Here is a 17850-nt window from a genome sequence, read left to right as displayed (position 1 = left end):
TTAACCTCCAAACTGGGTGCACATTTCAGCTATAGTTCTGTGTGCCCATGTCTGCATTTCACCTGCTTTTCCAAATTGAGAAGTAATGTCTGATGATTTGGCTGATCAGTCAAACTGGCCCAGTGCTCCATCATGTCTGCTGAACCAGTCACCTACAGAAACCCTATGGCTGTCTACTTGGAATATAGGAAAGTCGGTGATGTGCTCTGCTTGGACATGAAGTACAAAGTCAGTAAGTAACTGGATGTCGCTTATGAGACTAGTGATGGTTATGTTCACCTTCTCTGTCAGAACCCTGAAAACATACCTTAATAAATCAAACAATTTGTACTAGATAAATTCTGCCAACACCTACACACACTGTCTCTGGGCTAAAGATAATATCCAGAACTACGACAAAAGAAATGTGTTTATTTGGCAACATACTTCGTCTCTTTATCAGGCAGTGGAAAACAATCATAAAAATTGCAGAGTAGCTCTGAAAGGCAAGGTCATGTTATATGGTATAAAAGAGTGCAGGGCATAGATGGTGAACTTGGGTCTGTGGGCCAGAACAAATATAGAAAGCTTTACCATTAGCTCTGTTTAACATTCAGTTAGAGCAGTTGTTCCTTTTCTTATGATATTATGTTGGCACATGTAGTCATGGCACATTTCTCTCTCTGCATGATGGCAGACACAACATACTTTCTACAAAAATATTTCAATACAACATACAGGCATCAAGGCATTTAGTTAGAAGCAGTACATGATGTGCCTCTATGTTCTCCATCAAGTGTTTCCTTCAACCACTGGGGGGCAGTGTAGCTCCTGCTGTGTCACTGTAAGGGTTAACCTATTTCAAAATGAATCATTGTTTTGAGTCCAGTCAAAATAAAAGCACTTATACACTTCTCTTATGCACTTTCACTAAGCAAATCTATAATGAAGAGATAAAATACCTTGCAATTTTGAGCATAACAGCACTTCACTCTCATGAATGTACTTCCACAAATTGTCAGAAGTGGAAGTGGTTAGGAGGGAGGACGCGCTTCATTTGTCTGCATTGAAATCAGGCACATATCTTAGCCACACAACCGTATGTGCTTTTTAGGATGGCTTCATGAAGAACAGAAACTGAAGAATAGATTTTCAACTTTTTTCTACCACATACAGTACTGTGCAGAAGTTTGAGACCAACCTTAATTTATTTGATTTCTGGACAAATTGGCTGGTTGAGTGCAAATGCAGTTTTCAGGAGACATTTCCAAGGAGACTAGTTATCCTTGCATAAGGAAGGGGGAAGGAAGAAGAAAGGATAATAAAGAGGGGGAGGGGTTGATTAATCTATATGATTAAACATATAGAGAAACTATGACTCCCAATGATCATGCACGGGCTCGTAGGCCAAAACTGTCCCCAACAGATAAACAGGACACTCAGCAGATAGCAGATACCGATCGAGGGCAATCTAAGGCACAGTTAGCGTTGTTGCTGATATTTGAACTCAACAGCAAAACAAATACCACCCCCCCCCAATCAGTTCTCCTTCATAAGCTCCACCCACCAAATTCATGGACATGCATTGGCAAGTCAAACAACACTTTAGATCTTCATGGACATAAAACCCTTTGCAAGCATTGTACAGGCAAAGACCATGATATAACAAGAGCGAGCAATGACACAAAGTAATGGAACTAATGTTAGCTTGGTTGTGGGTGAGCAAACTGTTGCTACGATTGCTGCTAAAATAAAAAATAATTGAAATGTTCGCCAGTGAAACAGAGCAAACTCCTCATCTCTTTGCATACATTTTAATTCTCATTAAAGCTGAAGCGATCTTGTTAGAATTTTCAAATTACACCTTAAATCAGTAGCAGTTGCATTCTGTTCATCCTTCCACTGTGACAATTCAATACTGAGTCTGAAAGGATGCGTAGCTGTCAAAGCCATTATTCTGAAAACGAAATAGACAAAAAAAAAAAAAGAACATTTGCAAGTCAAACAAAGATGCTGCCTATGTTCTCAGAACAGTTAACCATCCAGCCCAGACCTCATCATCACTGAATGTGTTCAGCAATACTTGGATTATGAGAATCACACTGCAGAAAGCAGAAATGCAACCAACTTCTAAGACAGAACTTCGCAGGTGTAGAAACATATTTCTGAGCTGAAAGTAATTCTCCCGAAAAGAATGGAAGCTATAACAAAGGCAAACGTGGACAAATGAAATTTTGCATTGAATTTAGTTAAGTTGTAGCCATTTTGATTGGAATTTAAATAAATGAAGGGTAGTTTCTGACTTTTGCACAGCACTGTGTTTTGTTTCAAGATGCTACAATTTATCCTACCTTATCCTTCCATAAGTTGGAAAGGTTCAAAACTCAGGGATGTTTAAATGTAAACATCTGAGAAGTGTAAAAGCTGTGAGGATTTTCTTTAATCTGCATTAAAGAAGTGTAAAGGATCTCTTTTGAATGAATGAAGAAATAATTCATAACTACAATGGAAATATATTTTTAAGGCTGCAAGATAAACAGAGTTGAAATATTCTAGAGGGAGACCTAGAGCAAACTGTGAAATAAAAATAAATTACAAAGATGAAGAACAAAATAAAATTAGTGTTGGGTGCAGATTGGTCACCTTGATGTTACCAAGTCCTAAAGTGCTACAGTCTGTGACAAAGTAGCCACGGAGTGGTCTTGAACCATTAAAAAAAAAATGGGAATTTGATTTTGATCTGGTAGTTTGCATGGATAACTGAATGAAAGGCATTGGCTGTGATTACCTACCAATATAAAAACACTACTAATTATAGTTGATTTTAATAAAGAAAAGGCTCTTAATGTGGATTTAATGTGGAAATGTCCATGTGGAGTTCAAAGTAAACAGCACCGCTCCTTGAAGCTTTTCTTGTTCTTCTTGTTCTTTCCTTTTCCATTTTTGTCCTTATTTTCCGACATCTTTTTGGCACGCACTTCCCTCATGAGGTCAAAAAATACCTTCGGAAGAATGGTGTTTTGTTATTATATGCTTCTGATTAGCATTAACACAATGCTGAGTCTATAAAATGTGCAACTACACAGAGAGATAGAGTGACAAACCTTATCTACGTTGGCACGTGTCTTGGCAGAAGTCTCTACGTACTGCACTCCCCACTCCTCTGCCTTTCCTCTGGCATCATCCACTGACACTTGCCTGCGGTCCTCCAGGTCAGATTTATTCCCCACCAGTAGCAGAGGTATCTTATCCTCCTCTGCTTTAACACGCAAAATCTGCTCTCTATGTAAATTCACACAGAAACCCAATGCTAATTCAAGGAGGCAAGCATGCAGGATACAAAATAGAGTCTGATCACAAACCACAGACCCCCGTCATGGCATTTTTGACCAGGCTGTGCTGTCGTGATGTCATACTGACCTGAACTCTGCTGTAGCTGTGAAAGACTCCTGCTCAGTGATGGAGAACACCAGCAGAAAGCCCTCTCCACTGCGGAAGTAATTGTCTCGGATGGCTGCGTAGTCCTCCTGCCCGGCTGTGTCCAAAATATCGATCTGCACTTCCTCTCCATCCAGCACCACTTTCTTTCGGTAGCTGTCTGCCTTTGTAGGCTCATAGTCTTCAACAAACTGCAGAGCAAAACACAGATGCATTTATGCAGCATTCATCATCATATGAGACTTGGATATTAATGAATGATTTCATGCCAATACTCATTACAGACCTTCAAGAATTTTCTTGTTTTTATGATATATGTTATTCGGAGTGCACTTTACATATAAAACAAATATCATTGCTATATTATGATTAATACAAGGGCTGGGTGATCTTTATTTCAATCATGATAGTTATAGACATACACTATGTATCTCAATATACTGACAGATGAAGTGTGGTAGTACAACCACATTTAAAACTACTACAAAAAATGTAGAATACAATTATTATTATTATTATTATTTAACATTTCACATATATTCACATTATACATCAGTCGTTACCCCTTTATATCCAAGATGCTTATAAAATGATAAACAGCGTTTTGGAGGTAAACTCCTCATATATTTCGGCTATTTTATATACAATAACTTAGTGTAGATTTAAACATTCTAAATTCGACAGCAAAGGAACTGTTGATGTTTCTTAATGTATACTTTCAAGTTTTCTGGACCAAAAAGTACATGTTTATGACAGCTTTGTCAGCTTTTATCCATCATTTTGTCTTCTCAGGCGTTTCAGAATCATCTACATCTCTGTTCATTATTCTGAATACACCTAAAAATATATATTTTTTTTATATTATTGAAAATGTCTACACCTTTGAATGGTACTGTGCATCTAAACCACAAATCCTATACGGTCTTAGCATTACAACACAACTGCTCACCTCATCATACATGAACTGGAGGGTGAGTGCTGACTTGCCTACACCACCACTGCCCACCATGATGACCTTGTGCAGCGCCAAGGAGCTCTGGTTTTTACCCTTGTTGGCCGCCATATCTAGGCACCTCTCTAAGTTTCAGCACACAGTACCCACACGAGCTGACTCCACCTGCAAAGATACCAACAATTCAGTCAGTGGACAATAAGAACTCATTTTGTTTTTAATGTCATCAAGGCCAGTTATACTTAATCCAAATGGAAATTCATACTTTCATTTGATGACTAAACTAATTAGTACAGAATAACAAAGAAATCTGTGTCATTCAATATGTAATTTCAATACTTAAGTAGTCAGTCTTAAGCTAACCAGCAAGCTTGTTTCAAAAAACCCTGACTGCTGTCAAATTTACATTCTGTAAGCAGAATGTAATCTGTCATTAATGTCCACTCGTCTTGATTATTCTACAGTCGGTTAGTATATACACCCACTTCTAGCACCTGTCGCTCATTTCTGGTTTCAGCTACATTGCAATTAAAAAGGGGAAAGGAATCAGTACCGACATCAAGGTAGTGGTATCAATATTGAAGCATTTTTCATAACACTTAGCTCAACTCCAAACACTCATAATTACTGCCAAGTCATATTTTATGGCAATATATGCATCCATGATGCACACACCATTAAAGACAATGATGACATAGGCCCCTTCATGAACTGAATTGTCTGTGTTACAACAGCTGAAAAGTCTCAAACATGCAACATGTCATTGTTTACTGATAATAACCAACACTGAATCTGAAAGCAGACCAAAATGATTGACACATTTACATTTAGTAGTAACACCATAACTTGTACAACCGCAGCCTGAACTGCAGTTACTGGTAAGACAGCTGATGTGATGGTAAATGCAAATAAGAGTTTATTTAGTTTTATTCATGCGCTGTTGTTTCTTTTTACTCCATTTATGAAATTGTTGTACAACAATAAATACTTCTGGTACATTTATCCTAATGCCTCATTACATTTCCTAGGAACTGGCTTATACAGACTGCCTTTCTTTGAGACACTGTGAGAGTCTGACTCAATGTTAGCTACTTCACCACAGCAATCAACTCTCACTTGGCCTCCCCCATTACGGACATCAGCACAAAGGAGAACTTGCTCATATTAGCAACAAGATTGCTTGACATGGAGAAAATGCAATACTGCAGTTAAACTGCCTTTTAAATTGCATCAGATTTTGCAATATATTTAAAATGTATTAACCTTTGTCAACCTTTGATGTGACAAAAAATGTGTTAAAGACTGGTCTGTGTGATTTCAACCAAAATTATGTAAATTTTTTGGATGATGAATACCTTCCTTCATCAAAACACATCCACAACACAAATCTAGAACTTAGGAGACTGGTCAGGGTGCTCAGGATTTATTAGATGGCTTATTCACAAACAATGTTCAAGGCCAAACAATGTATTCTTCCCTAATTAACAGAACACAGGGTGGTATGGGGTGTACGTGTGCCTGGTTTCAAGGATGTGGTGTCCAGGGACAGTTTCACACTGATGCTCTCTACCCAGGAAGAGCGTGTGTGACCCATTGCTTCCAGCTATTGTTCTTGGTAATCTTATTAAGGAGAGTCTTGCTAGGAAACAGCAACATGCAGGCATGCAGGAAGACTGCATGTGAATCTGCTGCCTATGGCATTTTTTTGTTCAGCTTGCACCCATGCGCGCACACACACACACACACACACACACACACACACACACACACACACACACACACACACACACACACACACACACACACACACACACACTAAGTAAAAACTCCTCACATGGAATGGAACCATTTCAAATACAACTGTAGTCTAATTCATCAAAAAAAAAAAAACTTTTCCCACTGGCATGTGAGAGAAGCGTGAACTCCACAGAGGTCCAGTCTAATCACACCACCACAAGGCACGAGCCAATAATTTCCATCCATCACAGCTGTAAATCTAAAAGGATGGTTAAAATTTCAGGGAGATTTAAGATGCATAAAGGTAATTATATATGTCTTGCAATCTATTTTAACAAATTTCTTTCTAATGTTAGTCCATGTCCTGACTCAGCCCTGAAATGACTGACTACAGCAGCGCAAAGCAGAACTTTTTTGCTTGTTAAACTAATAGCAGCAGATAAAGTGCAGCAGCCTTCCACACATGGGAAAAAAAGACAACACAGAGCAGCCTGCAGTCCACCTTTATGGCACATGCACACTGTAAATGCAGTGGTGCATTAAAGCTTTTTTTTTTTTTGACCTGCCTGCACTCTCTCCTTACCGTGGTTATTCTCATTGCCTGTCTAACTCACATAAGCTTTCCTTCTTAAGCATATTTGCTCTTTTAGATTAAGTGCCCACATGGAAAGCAGTGCAGTTCGTTGCACTCTGAGGAGAGCTAACGTGGATGTCTGGCATGAATTTATGATGCGTTCAGCTACAGATGGGTGACATAAAATAGCATGACAATGCTTCAGGGCGTTTTCATGATGAATGCTACGTACGACAATATTTAGGTTTTCTGAAGTCTATGCTGGAACAGACCAAAAAGAACCAGTAGTGCCATAACAAACTACTGTCAATAACTTTGAGTACAATTATTTATATTCAGTGTCTATAGTAAATCCAATTAAACAGGTGCTAATTATGCTCTCTTGGTCATGAATCATGCAAGTACTGACATCTACAAAATGCTCAAAAAAGCATATAGTGAAGAAATTTACCACACTACAACAAAACATTGTCATGTTGCCCATCCCTACGTTCAACTACAACATCTAGAATACATTTTTTTTTCTCTCAAATGGTAATCACCGTTATAAAATCATTTGCTGAATATATTCAAATATATTTTAGGCTACAATAAGTGTGGTTTAAAACATCAAAGCTTTTAATATTAAACAGAGAATAGAATATCAATGCAATGCACAAACAGAATACTGTGTATTCTAATAATTTGTGATGGCTGAAACACCCACAGAAAACCTTATCTGGAACAGTGATTGGTCAAAGTTGGCGCAAAGGCCAACATTGCAATAACAGTTAACACATGACATAATGTGCAGCCCTAAAACAAATTACAGTCTCAAGTACATTAAGCTAATAATGATGGCTGCATATTCCTAATAACCCATCAAGAAGAAACAGAAAACCATAACTCAGAGGAAAGAACAATACCCATTTCCTCTTTAATGGTATGGCAACTGCACAAAATAGAACATGACTCCTGCGCCGCCTTGATCGGCAAAAACCCTAGTGAGGGGTAAACGGAGGGCAGCGTGGTTGAAGTTACGGCGGGTGTGACCTACATATGGTGCTTCATCTGCCTCCCCTACGGCTACAAGCTGCTGAAATATAAATGCTGCTCCCCGCCCTGAGCTAGAGGAATTCATTAGGATTCCCCGAATGCTGGAGGCTGTGCAGCATGCAGCCCACGTTCTCTCACTCACACACACACAGACCACTAAGTGTCTGCAAGAAGGAGCCACTGTGCCACTGAGCTTCGGAGATAGAGACGCTCCTGAGCACAGCCGCCCCTGAGCCTCGGTGCTGCTGCTGCTAGGGGAAAGCAAAGAGGCTGGCAGCATCAGCAACGATTTCCACGCTTATTATTCACCTATTAGAGTGCAGCCTAATCTTGGGCGACATAAACCAATGCATTTCCTGCAATTTCCATAGGAACGCCTTTAAATGAGGGTCATTGTTCAATTTTCCCTCTTGGTGCCCACAGGCTGTATATGGATGAGCAGTAAAACTGACCTGTTTGACCTCACACCCTCTCCTCTCTAGGGCCCAGAGATAGCAGGGACACTGGGAACAATCACATCACATGTCAGGAGCTCAGGCCAGCACACAATAGAGGGAGCAGACAGAGCTGATCAGATGACTGTGACTTTGAAGCCATATTCAGAACATATCCAAATAAAACTAGCCTCCTGGAATCCTGTGTAATGGTTTTTAAAAAGAGAGAGAGATATTAATATTATAATTCCACTAGTAATTGGATTTTACCTAAGTATTAGCCAAATCAATGGAAATGACACTACAAGTCACTGAAACACTATCTGTTTTATCTAGTTTGACATATAGCTGCAAAACCTCTGGCACGGGTAGACAGACTTTCCATGATTTAGTGATGCAGTGAGTGGTTTTGAATACTGATTTTCAGTACTTGGATAGAGGAGCCTGGATCCTATTACATTTCACACCATCCACTCAGTTCTAGGTAACTGCAGTGGATCTAGATTTTGTGGAACAAGACTGCTGAAACCAAACTACAAAACAAGTAACTAATGATGCAACAAAAGCTACTGCTGAAAATGAGGAAAAAAAAAGTGGACATATTTACCAAGAAAATGAAAGAGGCCTACAACAAAGTGTAAAAATCTAACAACAATGGAAGACTTCAAAAAGACTGAAAAATCAAAAAAACTGAAAACATTTTTCCTTTGCTCCAGTGCAGATGTGAAATGTTTTAAGGGCCTTGAAGCATTAAAAAGCAAAAGGGAAAATCTTTCCATTACAAATCTAATAATTGGCAAGTTTTGGGATTATCCACATACACATATACTGAAGCTGATACTCTGCATCGCCTGCAAATCATAATTAACATACACTGACCTGACCAAGCGCACAAACTAGTTCAGAATACTGAGGAGCAGCAGAAATAAGGAAATACAGTATAATTCTTTAACCACAGTAGCCTGTAAGCAGTGGTTTTCAATCACAGTCCTGGAGACTCAATGAACTGTATATTTGCATTTACTCTACTTGAATACAACATTAGCCAAGTTTGATGGTTATCTAGAAAGACAGGTCTGGCATGTTAAAGCAGGAAAATACACAAACATGCAGTGAACAGGGCCATTCAGATTAGGGATCTCAAGCTCAAATTACTTGGGGGCCATGAGCAAGGCAGTGTTCTCCAAGGGGGACAGTTAAAAAAAATGCATTAGAAAAAAAGTGTTGCATTTTCATTTTTAACTGAGTTTTAACTACATAATTTATTTGCTCATTTAAGCACATTTGATGCCCTTTTACACAGAAGTGCCCAATAAATTTAATTAGCAATTCTTCTGTCAACACAGACCATCACTAATGCTTTATATTGTTCATGTTAAGTAACCAACCACAGTGGTGAGTAAAGCATATTTACCCATTAGATGTAAATATTTAGTGGTAAAATAATGACAAAAAAAGGATTTGTTGGTTGGATTTAATGATAAATAGTAAAAGCGATGGGCCATATGAAGCTCCAGGCTGATTTAAATGGTGAGGTGCCTCTTCAGGAACCTTCTAGAGTTTTAAACAGAGAGGGAGAACAGAGTGGAGCTACAACATTGCAGACCATAGACTGGTCAAAAGGTACTGAACCAGGGTACCAACACTTCTTCATTCAGGGTAGTGCCAGCACTGTACCGACTGCCAGGTGAGAAAGCACTATAAATGTGTACAGGCTCTGTAACAGACAGGTAGGAGGAAAACCTGAGGAAACCAGATGACTTTCCCTTGATTCAGCTGGCTTGTATGGAACTTCCTGAGCAGAATGATGGGGAAACCAGGAGCACAACTGGGCCAAGGCCCACTAGCATTAACATCCTCTCTCCATTCTACATCATGGGGCTGAATTTCCTTAGCCTGAAGTCACATCCCTTGGGGCTAGCAGGGGAGAGAGCACTGTATAAAGATCTTCTTGCACTCTTCTCATTCATATAGCAAGAAGATTTAGTCACGAAATGAGAAAGAGACATACCAATGAGATCAATATAGAAGGCAGATTAATTACTTGTGATTGGCCATATTCCAACCAGCTGCCAGCAGACCACTGGTCAACACAAATAAGCGCAGCTTACATGATACTGTCAAATGCCAGAGCGGTGGTGGTGGTGGAAATATCAGTCAGGACAGAGAGTAAACAGGTCAGCATCATCCTGTTTTCCATAAATGGTGTTTAGTCACAGGGATATTTAAGTGGTTCAGAACAGGACAAACATTACCAATCAATCAAACTCAAACTATGCTGTCATGATTGACATCAGTCAGAAATGACCCTGAAACTTAGATATGGCTGATAGGAACATAATTTCACCTTCTAATGGATACATTAATTCATGAACAAACCAAAAACGCTGTGCAGGAAGAAACAACAACTCTGTTCTTTCAGGTGAACGCTCTCGCTCTGGCAGTGACCATCTTTGCTGAATACTAACCATCTCAGGCTTGACACAGAGGCCTCATTGAGAGATTTAAGGAGGCACTGCACTGAATTAGTATCCTATGCCCTTCTTTTACACAAAAATGCCCAACAGAACAGAAAGCATTTCCTAAATTTTGCAACCACATTTTCCAAAGAGCTTTAAACTCCACCTTTATCATGCTCTTCCTAATACTGCATAGTAAGATACTGCAACGGCAATTCTGGGATCTGGAAAACTGGTAAAATGAAGCCACTATTTTGTGAGAAAATATACTCCATCCTCACCTGTTTCACCTTACTTTCCTCCAACATTCTCCTGGAAGAGAAATAAACCTACTCATGTATCTCACTCCAAACAGGGAGAACATAATAAACACTTGCAGACTTCATAAAAAGACACATAACAAACCAACCAATGCAACTTTGAGGTGCAAATCCATATGCATATTATCCAGTGGCTGACACCTCTTGCTGACATCCATGGTATGGATCCTTTTCATTGGGTAAATTAAATTATTATAAATGTACTGAATGATTCTGCATTTTCCAAAGCAAGAACTTCCTCAGGAAGACTGAAGATAACATTTTTCCAAAGCATCACAGACTGTGGCTAGCTACTAGCTGAACTGGAATCTATGTCTCTGAAATTGTGCACACACTAAAAAGAGGTAATGGATGAATATTCAGTTCTCCACTGGGAAGGAAAAGAAAACAAAAAACAAAAAAATAAATAAATGGGGACTTTGGAGGACAATTGCACAGGGCTGTGGGCTTATTCTAGGTGGTATTATTAGTGCTAACACCAGGCAGGTTAATCTGCGGGTCCCAAGTGGGTTGCCGGCTTGTGCGGGCGATTATTATGGTTGGCAGAGTGGGGAGAGCTTCAGCAATTATTGGCTGCTTGCAGAAGCGAAGAGGCAAGCAACAAATGATCTGCAAGTAAAAGGAACCCATGAATCTATAGAACATCCAGTAAATAACATAAAACAACATCTGATATTTTTTCTATAACAGCTCCCTTTTTAACTTGTGTTGGTATGTTTCAGCCTCTGATTTGGCTTCAGATTCATTTTAGCTGACTTGAAGACATCTTATAGGCTAATTAGGTAACAATATATGCTGTTACAGATAAAAAATAATGTTAGTAACAAAGCTAAGCTGCTACGCTGATTGTTTTTTATTTGGCTGTGGTGCTCACGGCAGTTACGTCAAATGATGTGACGCTCATTGTTTGTTAAAGTTCAAATGGCTTTGAATGGCCTAAAAATTCAATGCAATATTTTGGAGGCAGGTGCGTGTGGCATGTGGTTGAAGTGGGCAGGTGCAGACAAAAGTGATGCTTGGTTTTGTGGGTGGGAGTGGGGAAGAATCACACTAGAGTTTGTGGGCACAGGTGCATGTTATTAGTGGTTGAATCGGGCAGTTAGAGGTATTAACAATCAGGCCAATGCAGAACTACTCCCACACACTGCAATTACCACCAGACAGGTTCCCAAAACTGACACAGGGTAGCCTTAAATAGTGCATTTTGCAAAATTTAAATAAAAAAAATATTTTCCCATAGTCTTTAAGTCTTCGTAGTCTTCAGTCTTCAATGGAAACGTTATATTTTTGTCAAATTGCCCACCCCTTTTTTATTTTATGAAAGGTAAAAAGCGAATGTATGGAGTGTCTTTTATATACAGCTGGACCTTGTGAAAGTTAAGCATGATGAATGTCAGTCAGTGAAAGTGCTGTAAGTGGCCTGAGACTAAATCAAGATGAACTCGACAGTTAAAAGCATTGTCCCCTTCAGCACATACTATGCGAGACCCACTTACCATGGAGCAGACCCCTTCTCCATTTATCTCCAGACCTTTAATCACATACCCCAGCACACAGACTCCATTATACCATCAGAGTTGCATGACACCATAGTGGTAATGCAGAATACAGACATGTTTCAGCATTAGCACCTAAGCAGCAAACATCAAAGGATAAACTTCTTATCAGTTCCTTTATAAGGCCATAAACACATGAACTAAGCGTAGGCTATAGCAATGCCTTGTGTAGTGGTATACATTCATGGTGACTGATACTACACACTGCATGGTGTAAAGAATAGATTTAAAAAAAATAACAAAATAAAAAACATTATAATAATTTACTGTACAGCTTCGCAAATGTAAACATGAGAGGGAGAAAAATTCATACTTTAAATTAATGTGCTATGCAAATTCCTCCAAAAGTCTAAACTGAGCTTCAAAAGACCAGGAAGAAAAGTTTTGCATGCTGGAACATGCAACCAAACATCACTTCCACAGGAAAAATGAGAGAAGAGAGTGGCTGGTACAAGCTGGGCCATCATGCTGGACCAAAAAGAGTAACAGCTGCCCTCTTACCATGTTCTACTTCCTGGTCAGTCAGCAGACTATAAGGCACTATACTAGCCTAATCCAGATCTATCTGGAGGAACTCTTAATGTGACATTTACTGAGATATATTTATTCCCTCTGAGACTGCCCAGCTCCCTCGTCTTCACTTGCCAACATAAACAATCCACCACTGAAAGATGAAGTACCTCTTACAGTTGGCAGAAGGGATGGGTGATATGGCAAAAATAAAACATCACAATACTTGAAGATATTTTAACAATTCATTACACACATCACAATATTCCATTTTTCCGAGGTTTGAGAAGTTTGAACCTGACACGTTGTACCAGTAGTGCCACACAGCTATCGATACTAACAAAAACAGTGGTATGTTAATGTTCTTAAAGTACTGATGGTATCCACAAAATGCTAAAAAGCATTTCTGATGCAATTTATCACAATAACAATATTTCATAATCATATTGCCAACCCCTAGTTGGCAGTATGTTAAGGTTCGCTCACCTCAGCTGAAATCATTACCAACTGATTTTAGTGCAAGGAGCAACTGAGCACTCGGCCATCAGTAGCATCCATTTTCTTTGATGGGAAAGTGAATGACCCAATAAGGAACCCAATTCCAGTGTGTCTACTGACTACAATAAAACTAAAAGAAGGGGAAATGAACTGTCGTCTCACTGTAACACAATATACAGAGTATTTACAATGAGATTTACAACATGGGGAAAAATCCAAATCACAAGCAAAGTTAAACTGAGATCTCCTTCCAAATAAAAGATGAGACTGTTTGACATGTCCAGTGTGAATTGAGTTAGTGGGAAAAGGTTCTTATACATTGTAGTTGAGTGAAAAAACACAGCACTTCATTCTACTGATCAGAGATCTGTCCGCCAGCACCAAATACACTACACGTTAAAAGGTTTTTAGACACCTGCTTATCTAATATTTCTTCTGAAATCAAAGCTATCAACAGGAAGTTTGCCCTTCTTTGCTATAGTAACAAGTCTCTTCTGGGAAGACCTGGAACACTGTTGTGAGGGTCTGACTGCATTCAGCCACAAGAGCATTAGTGAGGTCAGGTAATGATGTTGGGTGATTAGTTCTGGATCACAAACACCACTCCCAGCTCAACCCAAAGGTATATGATGGAGCTACATCACTAATGAGAATGCAGTTCCATTGCTCCACAGACATGAGCTTTCGACTCATGTGGCTGCAGCAGATCAGCCCTTTTTATTGCCAGTGCTTTTCTATGGAGAATAATTACACAAGCTGTGCGAACGCCTGTGTCAGCAATGGGTGCACCTTAAACTAGGTGAATTCACAAATTAAACGGAGTATCTGGATAGGTTTGGACATATTAAACATTGGACATATTTAAGATTACTTCATTGCACTTCCGGAAACCTAATCAACACAGACCTGTCAGAACACTACAGATGGAAATTCCAACCAACAAATTTTTCCATTTTCTCACAGTGAGTTATCAATTGATCATTAAAACCTGCTAAACCTATAAGGCAACACTGGAAGGCAAGTCTCAACAGTTCTTGCTTTCAGCATAAACCCACACTCCTACTAAAACTCCACCTAAAAGGTAAACAAAGACAGGCCACACTAAACTAATAAGCCATTGCTGGCATGAGGTGTGAAAAGGGGAAAAGCTATGAGTGATTAAGCCCAACAAAGCACAATGAATATGAGAATTAGAAGAAGAAGAAGAATTAGAAGAAGAAGAAGAATAAGAATTAGAAGAAGAAGAAGAAGAAGAAGAAGAAGAGATATAGTTCTGAGATTAAAGAAAAGTATCATTTTTATAGATCAGAGATACAGCAAAAACATGTGGAGTTTAACAAAGCCATGAATTTATTTCCGTCATTGTAAGTAACATTGGATGTATAACCATTTAAAAAAGCATTTTAATGTGATATGTAACAATAAATAATCTAAATTTTCTCCCCTACTGACTACAGATGCACCAATATCTTTCATGAACTTACACTACATGGACAAAAGTATGGTACACATTGCACCTACAGGAGCCTATAGGCATTAATATGGAGTTGGTCCACCCCACCCTTCCACTCTTCTGGGATGCTTTCTACATGACTTTGGAGTGTGTCTGTGGGGAATTTTTGCCCATTTATCTAGAAGAGCATTTGTGAGGTCAGACACTGATGTTGGGCGAGAGGGCCTGGCTCAAAATCTCTGTTCTAGTTCATCCCAAAGGTGTTTGATGGGGTTGAGGTCAGGGCTCTGTGTGGTCCAGTCAAGAACCTTGCCTTTATGGACCACTGGGCACAGTCATGCTGGAATAGAAAAGTGCCTTCCCCAAACTGGATTGGAAGCATACAGTCGTCCAAAATGTCTTTTTGAACAACTGTGTGTGTTCGATCTGCTAAAGACTAAACCAAGATAAAAGGCGTTCATTACCCCAAGAGACAGGCGGTTCCATCCACATGTCCCACTCAGTAACAACTCAACTCAGTAAGTGACTACACAGTGGGAGGTAAGTGATTACTGGAAGAAAAGCATTTCTCAGCTGTTGAGGCAAGCTGCTAAAACGATAAAACATGCATTACCTGGTGTACTTGTGACAAATCCGTGAAACCAACAGCTTAGTTACTGCTGCTTGTGAACCCACATCTACTGGTGCACATACACACTTTAGAAATTGCTTTGATCACACACATCTCCATCGCCAATACCGATACTGCACTTAAGTGCCAGTATCGGTGCTGTTACTGGTATGGTATCAGTGCAACACTACTCAAAATGATTTCTCAAGAGACATGATCCAATTAATTACTGCTTCTCCCTGAGGCACAGGAATGCTCATTTCTGATCTCATTTCTTTCGGCAGCCCTGGGAAAAAGCTCCAGAAGAGAAAATTCATTTGCTCACTGCCACTCCCACTCTAACTGGAGATGAGCAGTCATAGGAAATGTGCTTATTATCTGGACAGGGTTTGTGGAAAAAAAGGTTGTCTACACAAGGTCTATTATCAATCCAGAGAGACAGTGTAGCAAGAAAACTGGAGAAAGTGGTATGTTTATGTTTTTTTGCAGTAGAACCCTAGATAAGAAGGGAAACGCCTTCACACAGGTGCACATACAGTGAAAAGTTTACAACAGATTTTTGTTAAAGTAGCCATGTGGGCCAACCTGTATATCTTAACGCTTCAAGGTTATGTGGGATGTGAGGACGAAAGGACAGAAAATATAACTTCCTGCTAGTACCTTAAGAAAGTTACAGTCAGACAGAAGTTGTAAAAAGACAAATAACTGGTGGGTGGGTGGGGTATCAAGTAATCTCATCAGACAGTTGGTCTCATCTCGTCTAATGCTAAACTTGTGCGTCAACATGGCAAAGTATTGTGTGTGAAGATCAAAAAAGGGCCTACATCCTACCTTTTCCCTGTATATTACATCCACTCGTGATATTTGTGTAGGTCTACGTATCAAAAACAGTCAGTTCCCTTTCACAAGACCATTTTACATTTTAGCCCTGGTACAGGTAAAAGATCTCTGTTCTGACGGGCAGCAATGCATTATTCCAAAATTAGTCTATAGTGAAACACTCCTTACAACTTCAGCATGAACAGGTGGACATGTAAATGAGCTGGCTTTTGTGACATCACAAAAAAAATCATTCGAAACGGGCTGTTTTTTGCAGTTTAGTTTCCATCTAGAATATACTGTGTAGGTTGTATAGAAGTGAATGATACGTTTTGAAACTGGAACCGTGTTTCAACAGGACATCAACCTCTTATTTCCAAAAAAAGGTGAAGAGCGATCAGTTTCCCACAGTTTGGCCCTTTAATCCGACCCACTTTAACCCTCTAACCATTCTGTAGCTGGAAACAGCGTCTCCTCCTTCACTCTGCTCCACAGACCGGCTACAGCAACGAGACTCCAGTGACAACGTTATGTGGAATACCTGGAAAACATACAGCACAGGAAACGAGCCAGCCAGGCTTCAGCTCTCACACTACACCCGAAACACAAACCCAAACCTCCCCAACCTCTATTCCAACAGCCGCCTGCAAACCAGGTCTCTCACGAAGGAGTCGCCCTGTCCGGCGAGTCAGTCACGATGAGACATCGTGACAATCATCCCATCAGACTCGGTAAACTCTCCAGCCAGCAGCAGCCACATCCCTTCCTCCCTTCTTCGCCTACTTCTTCTTGTCCAGCAGGCTACTGGCGTTCACAGCTGCCGATAAAGGTGCTGCTGCTTAACATCTGACAGCATCTACGTCTCGTGAAAGGTCATTTTGCCGTTTCTCACAGGCAGGAAGACGGACTTCTGACTCGCCCATTTAACCTCCGGATACTTTTAACAACTGCAGCGGCCAAAATCAGCGAACCAGAGCGGACGGTCTGGGCTGAAGTGAAGCGCGCGTGTGTGAAGCCTTACCGCTCTGTCGCTGCGTCCTCTCCGCTCTGCTGGTGTTATCTGTGTGTAGAAGGCATTAATCGTGTGTTTCTGGACATACAGCTCGCGCTCCGGTTCTGAAGGCTGCGGGCAGCTCCAGCCTGACCCCACCCTCCAACCGCGCACACGCGCACACGCAGCAGGACGTGACGTCACCAAAGGGCTTTCCATACGGGCCCAGAGCAGAGACCTTGTAGAGCGGAGAACCGCCGCTCTGCCACGTCTGCGGGCTTCTCAGGCGCTAGAGGGCGCTCCCGAGTGAGTCCAAAGTGAATGGGTTGATATGGAGCAATTGAGCAAAATCATAGTTTATAAATGCTTAAACATTTTAATGTAGAAGAAAGCACTCATTTCCTGAACAGAGAACAGCACAAAACGTTTCAACACGGCTGTTGTGTTTTTAAGAGCTTTTAAACTCGAGTTATAGGAGCGTAAAA

The 17850-nt window shown here is 40.2% G+C and overlaps 1 protein-coding gene across 1 annotated transcript; it reads right to left on the bottom strand.

Moving 5' to 3' along the window:
- Nucleotides 1-391: 391 nt before the first annotated feature.
- ralba (v-ral simian leukemia viral oncogene homolog Ba (ras related)) lies at nt 392-17552 on the bottom strand. The gene is made up of 5 exons (XM_017695323.2): nt 17396-17552; nt 4367-4534; nt 3400-3608; nt 3084-3261; nt 392-2981 (listed from the first exon to the last, which is right to left on the bottom strand). Exons 2-5 carry the CDS (start codon nt 4478-4480, stop codon nt 2859-2861), a joined length of 624 nt encoding a protein of 207 aa, XP_017550812.1. The 5' UTR covers nt 4481-4534; nt 17396-17552; the 3' UTR covers nt 392-2858.
- Between the last annotated feature and the right edge of the window lie 298 nt (nt 17553-17850).

The sequence above is a fragment of the Pygocentrus nattereri genome, chromosome 6, assembly GCF_015220715.1.
Source record: "Pygocentrus nattereri isolate fPygNat1 chromosome 6, fPygNat1.pri, whole genome shotgun sequence".
NCBI lineage: Eukaryota > Metazoa > Chordata > Actinopteri > Characiformes > Serrasalmidae > Pygocentrus > Pygocentrus nattereri.
This window is presented reverse-complemented; position numbering and strand designations above follow the sequence as displayed.